Below are 16059 nucleotides of genomic sequence, written 5' to 3' on the forward strand. Positions count from 1 at the left end.
TCATTTGTCTTAGGTAACTACCTAGGACTAGAATGACTAAATCATATGGTAGGTATATGTTTCATTTAAGAAACCGCCAAAGTGTTTTCCAGAGCGGTTGTACCATTTTCCATTCCTACCGGCAGTGTATGAGAGATGTGGAGCTAGTGGCTCCACATCTTTGTCAGTGCTTGGTATGGTTAGTCTTTTTTAATTTTAGACATTCTAATTGGTATATAATGGCGCCTCATTGTGGTTTTAATTTGTGTTTTCCTAATGACTAATGAGATTAAGCATCTTTTTATGTGCTTGCTATCCAATATGTCTTTTTTGGTGAAGTATCTACAAATCTTTTGCCCATTTTTTAAATTGGCTTCTTTGTTATTTTTGCATTTTAAGAGTTCTTTATATATTCTAGACACAAGTCCTTTATTTTATAAGTAATTTGCAAAGATTTTTCTCCCAGTTTGTGGCTTAGTTTTCATTAGCATTTTCAATTGTCTTTAGGAGAGCAGATGGTGTTAATTTTGATGAAGTCCAATTTAGATATTTTTTTATCTGTCATGCTTTTGGGTCATATCTCAGAAGTATTGGCTATTGGCTAACCCAAGATCACTGTTTTCTCTTATGTTTCTTCCAAAAGTATTACACTTTTAGATTATGTACTTAGGTCTATGATCCGTTTGAGTTAAATTTTATGTAAATATGAACTATGGATTGAAGTTCTTTTCCTTGGGGAGTAGAGGGAGATATGGATATCAAGTAGTTCTGGCACTATTTGTTGAAAAGACTATCCCTTTTCCACTGAATTGCCTTTGCATCTTTGTCAGAAGTCAGTTGATCATATGTGCATAGGTCTATCTCTGGACTCCATTCTGTTCCGTTGTTCTTTTGTCTATCTTTACACCAATACCACACACAATTACTTTGGCTTCATAATAGATCTTGAGATCAAGTAGTGTAAGTCCTCTAATGTTCTTCTTTTCATAGCTGTTTTGGCTATTTTATAATTGATTGATTTCTACAAAAAATACTACTGGTATTTTTATTAGAATTGCATTGAATCTGTACATCATTTGGAGTGAACTGACATATAAAATACTGACTTTTCTAATCCATGAAAATAATATGTATCTTCATTTAGTTAGGTCTTCTTTAATTTCTCTCAGCAATGTTTTATAATTTTCAGTGTACCATTTTTTTGTCAAATTTATTCCTAAGTATTTCATATATTTTATGCTGTTATAAGTAGTATTTTAAAAATTATAAGTTCTGATAATTTGTTGCTAGTTTTTAGAATTACAGTTGCTTGTTGTATATCAATTTTAGATCCTGCAACCTTATCAAAATCACTTATTAGTTCTAATAGCTTTTTGGTTGAATCTGTAGAATTTTCCACATCTCTAATCATTTTATCTGTGAGTAAAGAGAGTTTTTCTTCTTCCTTTTCATTCTGGATACCTTTTATGTATTTTTCTTGCCTTATATTTGATGTGACTCATCATACAGTCATCTCAATGGATGCCAAAAAAGCATTAGACAAAAGCTAAGCCATTCCTGATAGAAACTTTCAGTAAAATAGGAATAGAGTAGAACATGAAAAAGGACATCTATAAAAAACCTACAAGCTAATATTTTATTTACTGGTGAAAGACTGAATGTTTTCCTGCTAAGATGAGGAAAAAGGCAGGAATGTCTGTTCACATCGCTTCTCTTCACCATTGAAGTGGAGATTCCAGCCAGTCTGTTAAGCAGTAACTCTCCATTCCCCCTCCCTTCAGCCTCTGTAATCTCTAATCCACTTTCCATCTCTATGAATCTGCCTATTCTAGGTACCTCATATAAGTGGAAACATACAGTATTTGTCCTTTTGTGTCTTACTTCTTTTACTTAGCAGAATGTCTTTAAGGTTTATCCATGTTATAGTATGTATCAGAACTTCGTTCCTTTTTATGGCGGAATAATATTCCATTGTATGTATATACCACATTTTGTGTATTCATTCATCTGTTGATGGAGACTTGGGTAGTTTCCACCTTGTAGCTATTGTGAATAATGCTACTATGAACATGTACTTATTGGCCATTTATATATCTTCTTTAGAGAAATGTCTGTTGAAATCCTTTGCCCATTTTTTAATTAGATTGCTTGTTTTGTTGTTGTTGAGTTTGAGTTGTTGAGTAGGAATTCTAGATATTAAACTCTTAACAGATACATGATTTGCAAATATTGTCTTCCATTCTGTGGGTTGTCTTCACTCTGTTGATCGTGTCCTTTGATGTGCAAAAGTTTTTAATTTTGATGAAGCCTCACTTATCTGTTTTTTCTTTTTTAATGCCTGTGCTTTCAGTGTCATACTGAAGAAATCATTGCCTAATCTAGAGTTATGAAGATTTTTGCCTATATTTCCTTCTAAGAGTTTTATATTTTAACTCTTAATTTTAGGGTTTTGATCCATTTTGAGTTGATTTTTTTATGTATATGGTATAGAGTGAGGGTCCACCTTCATTATTTTGCATCTGGGTATCCAGCTTTCCCAGCACTATTTGTTGAAAAAACTGTTCTTTCTCCATTGAATGGTCTTGACACCTTTATTGAAAATCAATTACCATATTTGTGAGAGTTTATTTCTGGACTCTATTCTGTTGCGTCAGTCATGATGTCTGTCCTTGTGCCAGTACCACAATATTTTGATTACTCTAACTTTGTAGTAAGTTTTGGAATCAGGAAATGTGAATCCTCCAACTTTGTTCTCCTTTTTCAAGATTGTTCTGGCTATTTGGGATCCCTTGAGTTTCCATATGAATTTTAGAATGGGTTTTTCTATTTCTGCAAAACTTCCACTGGGATACACTCAACTGTTTCTTAAAGAGATTTAAATAGTAAGAAAAAAGATTTATTAATTTACCCACAAAGCTCCCGTCTCCAGTTCTCTTCGGTTCTTTGTGTAAACCCAGGTTTCTATCTGGTATTATTTTCCTTCCACCTGAAGGACTTCCTTTAAGTTTTACTGTAGTACACATGCTGGTAATTAATTCTTTCAGCTTTTGTATATCTGAAAAAGTCTTTATTTCACCTTGAAAGATACTTTTACTGGGTATAGAATTCTAGGTTGACAAGTATTTTTTTCTGTCAGTGCTTTAAATATGTTGTTCCACTGTCTTCTCACTTATACTGTTTCTGATGAGAAGTCTGCTGTCATTCTTACTTTGTGCCCTTGTACATATTTTGTCTTTTCTTCTCTCTGACTGCTTTTGAGATTTTTCTTTTTATTATTAATATACAATTTGGCTATGATGTGCCTTGGTGTAGCTTTCTTCATGTTTCTTTCACTGGTGTTCATTTAGATTCTTGGATCTGTGGCTTTATAGTTTTCATCAAATTCTAAAAGATTTTGGCCATTACTTCTTTGATTTTTTAGTTTTTTTATTGTGGTCTAAATAGTTTATAACACTGTGAAATTTCAGTTGTACATTAATATTTTGTCAAACACCATATAAATGTGCCCCTGCACCCCTTGTGCCCACCCTCCCCCCTCCTTCCCCCTGGTAACCACTAATCTGTTCTCTTTGTCCATAAATTTGTTCATATTCCACATATGAGTGAAATCATATGTTGTTTGTCTTTCTCTCTCTCTGGCTTATTTCACTTAACATGATGCCCTCAAGGTCCATCCATGTGGTTGCAAATGGGACAATTATGTCTTTTTTTATGGCTGAGTAGTATTCCATTATACACACACACACACACACACACACACACACACACACATACCACATCTTCTTTATCCACTCATCAGTCATTGGGCACTTGGGTTGCTTCCACATCTTAGCTATTGTGAATAATGCTGCAGTGAGCATAGGGGTGCATAAGTCTCTTTGGATCATTGATTTCAAGTTCTTTGGATAAATACCCAGTAGTGGCATAGCTGGGTCATATGGTAATTCTATTTTTAATTTTTGGGGAAGTCTCCATACTGTTTTCCAAAGTGGCTGCACCAGTTTGCATTCCCACCAGCAATGGATGAGGGTTCCCTTTTCTTCACAACCTCTCCAACGTTTATTATTCTTTGTCTTGGTGATTATAGCCATTCTACTGGGCATAAGATGATATCTAAATGTAGTTTTGATTTGCATCTCCCTGATGATTAGTGATGTTGAGCATCTTTTCATGTACCTATTGGCCAACTATATATCTTCTTTGGAAAAATGTTCATATCCTCTGCCCACTTTTTGATTGGGTTATTTTTTTGTAGTTTAGTTATGTGAGCTCTTTATATATTATGGAGCTTAACCGCTTATCAGATATATGATTTGCAGATATTTTCTCCCAGTTGGTGGGTTGTTTTTTCGTTTTGATCTTGGTTTCCTTTGCATTCCAGAAGCTCTTTAGTCTGATGAAGTCTCAGTTGTTTACTTTTTCTTTTGTTTCCCTTGTCTTAGTGGACATCCTATTTGTAAAGATCCTTTCAAGGCTGATGTCAAAGAGTATACTGCCTATATTTTCTTCCAGAAGTTTTATGGTTTCAGGTCTTGTCATCAAGTCTTAGATCCATTTTGAGTCTATTTTTGTGTATGGAGAAAGATAATGATCTACTTTCATTCTTTCGCATGTGGCTGTCCAGTTTTCCCAACACCATTTATTGAAGAAGCTTTCCTTTCTCCATTGTATGTTCTTGGCTCCTTTGTCAAAGATTAGCTGTCCATTGATGTGTGGTTTTATTTCAATTCTGTTCCATTGATTTGTGTGACTGTTTTTGTATGCTGTTTTGATTACCATAGCTTTGTCATATGTTTTGAAGTCAGGGATTGCGATGCTACCAGCTTTGTTCTTGTTTCTCAGGACTGCTTTGGCAATTCAGGGTCTTTTTTTTGCCCCAAATAATTTTAAGATTCTTTGTTCTAAATTTTCTGTGAAGAATGTCATTGGGATTCTGATTGGGAGTGCATTGAATCTGTAGATTGCTTTGGTAGTATGGCCATTTTAACTATGTTTATTTTTCCAGTACATGTACATGGAATATCTTTCCATTTCTTTATGTCATTATTGATTTCTTTTAGTAGTGTCTTACAGTTTTCCTTGTATAGCTCTTTTACCTCCTTGATTAAATTTATTCCTAGATATTTTATTCTTTTTGTTGTGATTGTAAATGGGGTTTTATTCTTGAGTTCTTGTTCTGTTAGTTCAGTATTAGAGTATAGAAATGCCACTTATTTTTGTACATTGACTTTGTGTCCTGCAACTTTGCTGTAGTTGTTGATTATTTCTAATAGTTTTCCAATGGACTCTTTAGGGTTTTCTATATATAAAATCATGTCATCTGCAAAGAGCAAGAGTTTCATTTCTTCCATGCCTGTCTGGATTCCTTTTATTTCTTTTTCCTGCCTAATTGCTCTGGTCAAAACCTCTAGTACTACATTGAATAAGAGTGGTGAGAGTGGGCACCCTTGTCTTGTTCCTATTCTCAGCAGAATGGCTTTCAGTTTTTCCCCATTGGGTATGATGTTGGCTGTGGGTTTGTCATATATGTCCTTTATATGTTGAGGTATTTTCCTCCTATACCCATTTTATTGAGTGTTTTTATCATGAACAGATATTGGATCTTGTCAAATGCTTTCTCTGCATCTATGAAGATTATCATGTGGTTTTTCTTCCGCTTTTTCTTAATATGGTGTATCACATTGACTGATTTGTGGATGTTGAGCCATCCCTGTGTCCCTGATATAAATCCCACTTGATCATGGTGTATGATCTTTTCAATGTATTGTTGTATTTGGTTTGCCAATATTTTGTTGAGGATTTTTGCGTTTTGTTCATCAGCAATATTGGCCTGTAACTTTCCTTCTTTGTGTTGTCCTTGTCTGGTTTTGAGATAAGGGTGATGTTGGCCTTGTAGAATGTATTAGGAATATTTCTGTCTTCATCAATTTTTTGGAATAGTTTGAGAAGAATAGGTAATGAATTGTCTGTGAATGTTTGGTAGAATTCTCCCAAGAAGCTGTCTGGTCCTGGACTTTTATTTTGGGGGAGGTTTTTTTATTACTGTTTCAATCTGTTTACTTGTGATTGGTCTATTCTGATTCTCTGTTTCTTCTTGATTCAGTTTTGGAAGGTTGTAAGAGGCTAAGAATTTATCCATTTCTTCTAGCTTGTCCAGTTTGTTGGCATATAGTTTTTCATAATATTCTCTTATAGCCTTTTGTATTTCTGTGGTATCCATTGTAATTTCTCCTCTTTCATTTCTAATTTTCTTTATTTGACCCTTCTCTCTTTTTTTTTTTTTTTGTGAGTCTGGCTAAGAGTTTGTCGATTTTCTTTATTCTCTCAAAGAACCAGCTCCTTGTTTCATTAATCCTCTTTACAGTCTTTTTTGTTTCATTTATTTTTGCTCTAATTTTTATTATTTCCCTCCTGTTGAGTTTGGACTTTGTCTTCTTTTTCTAATTCTGTTAGGCGTAGTTTAAGATTGTTTATTTGAGCTTTTTCTTGTTGTTAATGTGGGCCTGTATTGCTATAAATTTCCTCTTAGGAGCACTTTTGCTGCATCCTATAAGAGTTGCTAGGCTGTGTTTTCATTCTCATTTGTCTCCAAAATTTTCTGATTTTTCCCTTTATTTCTTCAACAACCTGTTGCTTGTTCTGTAGCATGTTGTTTAGTCTCCACATTTTTGTTCCTTTTCCAGTTTTTTTCTTGTAATTGATTTCTAGTTTCATGGCTTTATGGTTGGAAAAGATAGTGGATATGATTTCAATCTTCTTAAATTTGTTGAGGTTTGCCTTGTTTCCCAATATGTGGTCTATCCTCGAGAATGTTCCATGTGTGCTTGAGAAGAATGTATATTCTGCTGTTTTGGGGTGGAATGCTCCATGTATATATCTTTTAAGTTCATCTGGTCTAGTGTTTCGTTTAAGTCCACTATCTCCTTGTTGACTTTTTGTCTGGATGATCTATCCATTGATGTAAGTGGGGTGTTGAGGTCCCCTACTATTACTGTGTTGTTCTTGTTGATATCTCCTTTTAGGTGTGTGAATAGTTGCTTTATGTACTTTGGTGCTCCTGTGTTGGGTACATACATGTTTATAAGTGTTATATCTTCTTGGTGGAGAGTCCCTTTTATCATTACATACTGCCCCTCTATATCTCTCTTTACCAGTTTTATCTTGAAGTCAACTTTGTCTGATATAAGTATGGCAACACCTTCTTTCTTTTGTTTGCCCTTAGCTTGGAGTATTGTATTCCATCTTTTCATTCTGAGCCCATGTTGTCTCTAGAGTTGAGATGTGTTTCCTGGAGGCAGCATATTGTTGGGCCTTGTTCTTTAATCCATCCTGCCACTCTGTGTCTTTTAATTGGAGAATTCAGTCCATTTACATTTAGAGTGATTATTGATATATGAGGGTTTAATACTGCCGTCTTATTGCACGTTTCCCAGTTCTTCTGCATTTCCTTTGTTTCTCATCCCATGTATTTCGGACTAGCAATTTGATTAGGTAATTTTCTCTGTTGGTTTTCTTCGTTTTCTCCTTGTTTATCATAAATGTCTCTGTTCTAATTATTTGTTTAGTGGTTACCCTTAGGTTCATGTAAAAAATCTCATAGTTGAATAAGTCCATTTTCTGATAGCCTCTTATTTCCTTAGACTATACTGATTCCATCCCTATCCTCTTCCCCTTCTAAGTTATTTGTGTCAAAGCGTTTTACATCTTGTGGTGTGAGTTTGTGGTTAAAATGATGACATCTTTTTTTTTTTTTTTTTTTGGTGTTTTCCTTTTCTTTATCCTTGATGTTAAAGGTAAGTGTTTACCCACCTGATCTGATAGAGAGCTGCCGTTTTCTGATTATTGCCTGCCTGTTCATCTCCTTGCTCAGGGCTTTGTAGCCTTTTTCCTTTTTTTTTTTTTTTATTTTCAGGTATGAGGGCCTTCTTGAGGATTTCTTGTAGCTGTGGTCGTGTGGCAACAAACTCCCTTAGCTTTTGCTTACCTGGGAAAGTTTTTATTTCTCTGTCATATCTGAAGGAGATTTTCACTGGATGGAGTATTCTTGGCTGAAAGTTTTTTGTCTTTCAGGATTTTGAATATATCGTTCCACTCTCTCCTAGCCTGTAAGATTTCTGCTGAGAAATCCACTGAAAGCCTGACAGGAGTTCCTTTGTAAGTTATTTTCTTCTGCCTTACTGCCCTTAGTATATTTTCTTTGTCCTTGACTTTTGCCAGCTTCACTGCTATATACCTTGCAGTGGGTCTTTTCACATTGACAAAGTTAGGAGATCTGGAGGCTTCTTTCACATGGGTTTCCAGCTCCCTCCCCAGGTTTTGGAAGTTCTCATCTATTATTTCTTTGAACAAGCTTTCTGCTCCATTCTCCTTCTCTTCCCCCTATAGAATACCTATAATCCTTATGTTGCATTTCCTGATTGAGTCAGATATTTCTCTGAGAGCTTCTTTTCTTTTTAGTCTTAGTTCTCTCCTCTCCTCCCTCTGAAACATTTCTCTAGTACTGTCCTATAATTGGCTGATTCTCCCCTCCATATTGTCAGCTTTGTTGTTTAGGGAATCCAGATTTTTCTTTATTTCATCCATGTGGGTTTTCATCTCCAACAATTCTGATTGGTTCTTTACGGTTTCAGTCTTCTTTGTGAAGAAGCTCCTTAATTCATTAATTTGTCTTTCTGTGTTTTCTTGTAACTCGTTGAATTCTTGTTTTTTTTTATTTTGAGGAAGATTAGCCCTGAGCTAACCTCTACCACCAATCTTCCTCTTTTTGCCAAGGAAGACTGGCCCTGAGCTAACATCCTCTTCTTTATATGTGGGAGGCCTGCCACAGCATTTCTTCAGCTTGGTTTCTGGGTACTTGTCACTTTCCTTCTGGTCTTGAGCTTTACTATACCTACTCATACTGCTTCATGGAGTAGATTTTTGCTTCCTCATGGTGCTCGTATCTGCTCACAGCTGTCAAATACTGCCACAGGATGGGGATCAGGTGCTGTGTATTCTGGGTCCAGCATAAGCATGGGCTCCCAAGCTCCAGCCACTGACTGATTTTCTCTCTGAGCGACTGATCGATGGCCAATCTAGAGCACTAGGCATGGGGGGTGGGGCGGGACTACTATCCTTCCCCAGCACTTCTCCCAGCTCCTGCTTGTCTCTCTGTACCGAGCTCTGGGTGATTTCAGGACTGTGTGCTTTCCCTTTCCCCACCACCGCTGCCAAGCTCTCTGCACCATGCTCTGGACAGTTCTGGGGCTGGAATACTGGGCGGAGGCACGGCACCTCTCTCACCTGCACACTTCCCCTCCACGGCTGCCACACTCTTTGTGCCAGGCTCCAGACGATTCTCGGGCTGAAATACTGTGCACTTTCCCCTCCACGGCTGCTACACTCTCCATGCCATGCTCTGGACAACTCTGGGGCTGTGCGCTTTCTCCACCACCACCAAGCTCTCTGCACCTTGCTCCAGACAATCCTGGGGCTGCACACTTCCTGTCACCGCAGCCCATCTCTCTCCACAGAGCTCCTGCAGATCAGCTTCTACTTCCTCCTGAGGATCCAACCCTTCCACTGCCTTCAGGCATATGACTGCTTGGGTCTCCCAGATGTCTTTTGTGATGTGTATGTGTCCTCTGTTGTTGTATGAATGTTCTTTTGGTTGTATCTTAGAGGGGAGAGTCCAAGAGAAGAGTTCCCTCCACCATGATGCTGACATCATCTCTTGGCCATTACTTCTTAAAATAAGTTTTCTCCCCCTCTTCCCCTACACCCTATTTTCAGGCTCCAAATACCCTTATATTAGACTGCCAAAAGTTATCTCATAGATAACTTTTCCAACTTCCTACCTTGCTGGGGTCCAAAATAAAATCTTCTGGTTCCAATTGGGCCTCTAGCTTACCAAGATGGGTAATCTACCTTGTCAGCTCTGATTTTCACTTTCCCTTTTATTTCTGGGACCTAGGAATTTCTCTTTCTTTCTTTTCTTCCTTTCTTTCTTTCTTCCTCACATGCTGAATAATACTTTTTAACATTTTTTCTATGTTTTATCTACTGTTTATATTGAAAGAATTTCAAATTATCTTGGTCCATACCTCTTTAGGGATAGATACCAGGGCTATTTCCCTGTTTACAAGGTCCTGCTTATTAGACCAAAGAGCAGGGTGTACATTCAAACCTGAGCATTCAGAACAAATAAATACCATTTGTATGTATGTATGTTTATATTTGTGTATGCATTTGGTTAGGTACTTGAAACAAGCCTAACTGCTATAGCCTGCTTCAACTTGACATTCAGAATTTTGCATTAGTCTTTTGGGAATTAACTGATAATTACTAATTTTAAACACCACTGAGATGTAACAAGCTACACTTAAATTCCATTTCAGGTTAACTTTCTCATTTAGGAACCATTTGACAGCTCATAAAATGTTTTCATTATTTTTAATGGACATTATTTTTAAGGAGTGGTGGTAAAATCTGACTCAGTGGCTACTGTCTCAAAGATAGAGAACTATACTGAGTCACTTAGTGTGCCACAGTGGGTTCCTAGGTTTGAATTTTAAGTCATTGTAATACTCAGAATAGGAAATATACATAAATAAAAATTACTAGTCTGAGGAATACTTAGAGGCTCCAGAATTTCAGGTATATAACTGTTGGGCAGTGACCATTCCAAACAGTCATCTAACAAATATGTATCGAATGCTTGCCATATGGAAGATAGTACCCTAGATGCTATAGGACATACAGAGTCCTTTCCTTCTGGGAGCTTACAGCTCAGGTAGGGAGCAGTGAGACAAATACACAAATGAGTGTAGCACAAAGCATTATGAGAGCAATGACAAGTTTGCTACAGATGAAAGGTTCCAGTAGAGGCTATCACTTAGTTCTGAGCAATCCAGCTTCTCACTGTGGGGTAAGAAGGAGTTTTTTCATACCAAGTAGCCCAAGCCGGAGGCCTGGCAGCATCTGAGACCTATTCCTGAACCTGATCACCCAGCTGTTCCACGTCCACACAGTAAACACTTATTTCTAGTCACTTTATTTTATGTGTCCTCTCAGATTTAGCAAAGGGAACCTCCACAAGGACAGCGTTTGTAGGACACAGGAGAAGTTCAAGAGGCACATCTGTAGGTTATGAGAGCAAATTTATGCATGATATATTAATCACACCATCTAAAATATCCTTAAAAATATAATCATATAGAATAATATGGGAAAAAGGCCTAAGCAGTGTTCTCTAAAATCCGAAAATTGGAGATGACTGTGAACAGGACAGTTGGAGAGGCCAGTATAAAATCTACAAGACAAAAAAGAAGAAATGATAGTCATTCTCAAGCAACTGCCAGACACACAGAAAGCTATGAGCATGGTGAAGTTTAGGAAAATTCATCGTGAGTGACATGCCTAAGCCAGCCCTTCTACTTGTGACGGTCAGGGAGAGCTGCAGGCAAGGGAAAGAACGTTGGACTGTGGTGGAGAAGAGAGAGGAAGCTTTCAAGACACCTGGATTCAAGTCTAAACTTTGCCACTGACTTAATGGGTAGTCTTGTGTCAGTCATTTACCCCCATAGGATTTCAGTTTCTTCACCTGTATAATGGCTTTTTTGGACATGTTGGTCTCTTATATTTCTAAAAGTATTTGAAAAGCTGGTAGGATTTTGAGTGAGAGAGCTGATGGAGCAGAAAGTCTTCAGGTGGAAAGAGTGACGTTATTTAAAGAACAAAAGGAAAATCTTGTAGAACTTCAACACTGAACTCTTGACAGTAAATCAGTAGACTCCATAAAATAATGATGAAGGGGATCCAAGCATGATTGTGTATGTCTTCCCCTTTTAAACTGCGGCCTGCCTCTGGACCCCCAGTGCTAGCATGATGCCTACTATAAAATGGGTGCTTCATGAATATTTGTGAGAGGAAAGGGAGGGAGGAGAAATGGAAAGGAGAGAATAGGGGAGGGAAGAAAGCAAGTTAGCTGGTTCAGGAAGTCCTCTCACAACAGGTGCCACATCTTGTGGCAGGGATCCCTGTATTTAATGGCCTTTCATATCTGCCACAGTCTGTTTTAAAACAGGGCTGTTTATTTAGAATGCTTTTATTATAAACTATGTTTGTGCTCAAAGGGCTTCCAGCTGTGATAGCTTTTAGAAGGTCCCTTTGTTGTGTGTACATAGTGTCATAAAAGGTCATTTCTGCCCAGCCAGTCAATTTCACTGACTCAGATGGGGCTGCTTTGTGGATGAGCTATATCTTTTTCTTCCTTAATTTTTACTGCAAATAATAAACATTTTATGCCTGGAAAGACAGTTCATTTATTCAACAGATGATTATTCAAGACCTCCCAAAAGCTAGGCATTGTGTGAAACACTTGGAATACAGAGGTGTATAATATAAACAAGGTCCGGGTGCAGGCCCAGTGGCACAGTGGTTGGGTTCATGCACTCTGCTTCGGCGGCCTGGGGTTTGCTGGTTCAGATCCTGGGCATGGACCTACACACCACTCATCAAGCCATGCTGAGGCAGCATCCCATTTAGAAGAACTGGAAAGACATACAACTAGGATATACAACTATGTACCGGGGCTTCAGGCAGGAAAAAAAATGAGAGAGGAAGATTGGCAACAGATGTTAGCTCAGGGCCAATCTTCCTCACCAAAAAGAGTGCTGCAAATTAAAGAGAGAGAGAGAGAGAGAGAGACAAGGTCCCTGCCTTTACAGTGCTTATAGTGTCATGGGGAAATCTCAGTTCAATAAGTAATTGTATGATAATTAATTAATGCAATTGTGATAAATGTTTTAAAAGGAAAGTCCAGAATGTTACGAGAAAAACCTAAACTAATTAGGAGGAATTGGCCCAAGAAAGTAAGATAAAAATTAAAATTTTAAACATCTTAAATATTTCCCCATTTGAAATATAAAAAGATAAAATTACTCCTATAGGTTGTTGATTACATTAGGCATATCTAAATTTGGCAAAAGAGACTTGTCCACAGAGGCATAGAATCCTTAGAAATTCAATCTTTTAATTTAATAAATGACTGAAAAGGGAGAGATTATTTACCCAAGAACACACAGCTTGCTCGTGGCAGGCTAGGACTTGAACACAGGTCTGCTAATCCTCCCATTACCTCTCCTCAGTGAATTAAAAATCAAAGACATTATATATCAAATATAGAGCAGTCATGACCAAATGAACTATTAAGTTATTCTGTATAAACTTGTATATTGAGTGGGAGAAGGAGTTTACAGAGTAATGAATTAGGCAAATACAAATATAAACAGAAATACACAAACTATGTCTTATCAAGCTGATTGTATCTGGTCATAGAAAAACTGTAATTTATAGACCAAAGTGGGAAATACGCAGTCAGAATTAGTGAAAATAAATTTAAAGGAATATGCTTGTATTTCTTTAAGATACAAATACTAATGGTTAAGTACAAGTCTCCAAGTAGAAGTTTATAAAACCCATTTTTATTCATGTGTAATATTATATGACATGTAAGTTATTATGACTGCTTTGCAGCTTGAGCGGTTTATAGGTTAGGTTAAACATTGTTCCTGGTATTTTGTTCTAACATATAATTTCCCTAGCGTACCCTTTCATCATAGATAGTATAGCAGTTAGCTTCAGGCCAGGAACATCTGATTCTTCCTAATTTTTTATTTGAAAGATTGGGAATCAGTGAAATGTTACTGTTCATATAAGAGATTATGGAATTAGTTGAATCACTGAAACTAAAAAGAGTGTGAGGCTTCAGGGAGAAGGCCAGTCTTCAATAGGTATCAGAGAGAGCACCCACGACTGTGCCTCAGCCTCGAGTGAACATAGGTTGAATTGGGAAGACAAAAAGTTAGAAAGTATTAAGTTAAACCATATGAAATTTCCATTTTTATATGTCCAAACAGTGCAATATTGGTGACTTTATATGATTCAGCCTGTTACACAAAATGACCAGAAAGGGAACCTGTACTCTAATGTCAACAAGTCTGGGTATTTATTAAATATAAGTACATGTGTATTGGCCATCATCCAGAATTTAACAAATGAGAAATTGTAGTCGTTGAATTAACTTTTAATCTCATATGAAATCACAATTTAAATGTAGGCAGATGGCATAATCATTTCAGAGGCTAAAAATATTCTAAAAGATCTTTCAATTGCTAAGTTAGCCACACTTCTTGAGTATGAATGTTATTTGATAACCAAGCTTTAGTGGTGTGGTGGGGACTGAAGTTAACCAGGGTATTTTGCTGTCACCCTCTTTCTGCGCTGACCAGGGGATTACTTCCTGGTCCTTTACTCTCTCAGTTCTTAGTCCCAGTGCTGAATCTCCAAGTTTACCTTTAAAAAAATCAGGAGAAAAGGGCAAGGGAACTAATCATTGTGAAAATGCACTAAGTATCAGGTGCTTTGCTAGACAGTTTATATATTATTGTGTTTAATTCTCACAACAACATAATGAGACAAATATTTCTTTTTTACACTTGGAGAAACCGAGACCTAGAGAGGTTAAATAACTTGCCCAAGGTCACACAGTTTGTAAGTGGTAAAGCTAGGCTTCAAACATCCTTATTTTCACTATATACCATGCTACTCATCTTATTGTTTATTTGTATTCTTATACACTTTAAAAGTGCTTTGTTTATTTTTTTTTATTTATTGTTTGCTGAGTAAGATTCACCCTGAGTTAACATCTGTGCCAATCTTCCTCTATTTTGTATGTGGGTCACCACCTCAACATGGCCGCCAACAAGTGGTGTAGGTCCATGCCCAGGAATCAAACCCGGGCCACCAAAGCAGAGCGTGCCGAACTTGACCACTAGGCTATGGGGCCAGGCCCAAAGAAGTACCTTGTTTAATTACAATAAATTCACACAGGAGTAAGACAAGGGGATTATCACTGTTTTTTTTCTCTTTAAAAAAAACTAATACAGAAAAATGCATTTGAATCTTTTCCTTTCTTTTAAGGACGAACGTGAAGCCAGAGAAAATGTAAAGAGAGAGCAAGATGAGGCCTATCGCCTTTCACTTGAGGCTGACAGAGCAAAGGTAGGTTTGGTCGAGGGACTTCTGAGATAAATAACTCAATCTTAAATAGTCTTTCATTATTTAAGTGCCAGCCCTTTTATCACTGTGATCCCCAAGAATATTGGGTTTGCAATGGAGAAAGCTAGATTCACTTAACAGAAAGAATATAATTCTACCCCGGTTCTTAAAGCATGGTTCATTTTGACAAGATAAAGTTTTTCAAGAATAATGAAAACTGAAAACAAAAATGGGCCACTAGTATCTATTTTATGTTTTTTAGTCAGTCTATGATAAAACCGAGCAATTTTTAAAAACCTCTTCAGGTGATGCTAATGTGCAGTCAGGGTTGAGAACCACTGGTTTATATAATGTTTCTTGAACACCTGCTTCTGTACTGGGCATTGAAGGAGGGGAAAATGAATAAGCCACAGTTTCTGCCCTGAAAAGAAGGCTCACAGGGGCTGACCCCGTGGCAGAGTGGTTAAGTTCACGCACTCTGCTTTGGCGGCCCAGGGTTCTGCCGGTTTGGATCCTGGATGTGGACGTAGCACCGCTCATCAAGGCATGCTGAGGCGGCGTCCCACATGCCACAACCAGAGGCATTTGCAACTAAAATATACAACTATCTACAGGGTAGGGGGTGCTCTGGGGAGAAGAAGAAGGGGAAATAAAGGAAGATTGGCAACAGATGTTAGCTCAGGTGCCTATCTTTAGGGGAAAAAAAGAAAGCTCACAATGTGGTGTAGAGTAGATTAAGTTAAGAACAGACAGCTGTAAGTAACACTTAGGCAAGGATCCTAAATGTCTAAGGAAAGCACTGAGTTCTATGAAGAGAGTGAACAGGAGTTTCATTGGGAAGTTTTCTAGCTTTTTGGAGAGCCAAGAAGTAGGAATGTGAACTGGCTAGAGAATAAGTGGTAGGGGAGAAGAAATAAAATATATTAGCAGCAACGGGCCAGAAAGCATGAGCGCATGACAGAGGTGATATGAATACAGCTGAATATTTAAGTAAAGGGGAGGTAGCAGAAAAGACCAGAAAGGAAGACCAGAGAAAGATTC

At 37.4% G+C, this 16059-nt stretch overlaps 1 protein-coding gene and 1 long non-coding RNA gene across 6 annotated transcripts in view; one reads left to right on the forward strand and one right to left on the reverse strand.

Annotated features, from left to right (window-relative positions):
* FAF1 (Fas associated factor 1) overlaps nt 1-16059 on the forward strand; it is a 472901-nt gene that overhangs the window by 408526 nt on the left and 48316 nt on the right. For all 5 annotated transcript variants that reach the window (XM_005607066.4, XM_070260010.1, XM_023630176.2 and 2 more), the window contains one exon: nt 14941-15021. In XM_005607066.4, the coding sequence (XP_005607123.1) occupies nt 14941-15021 (81 nt within the window). The remainder of the gene's footprint in view (nt 1-14940; nt 15022-16059) is intronic.
* The window catches only part of LOC138923147 (uncharacterized), a 29077-nt gene continuing 24181 nt past the window's right edge, over nt 11164-16059 (reverse strand). Inside the window, exon 3 of the long non-coding RNA XR_011436359.1 lies at nt 11164-11269. This is a non-coding gene — a long non-coding RNA (uncharacterized lncRNA). The remainder of the gene's footprint in view (nt 11270-16059) is intronic.

This window comes from Equus caballus, chromosome 2, assembly GCF_041296265.1.
Source record: "Equus caballus isolate H_3958 breed thoroughbred chromosome 2, TB-T2T, whole genome shotgun sequence".
NCBI lineage: Eukaryota > Metazoa > Chordata > Mammalia > Perissodactyla > Equidae > Equus > Equus caballus.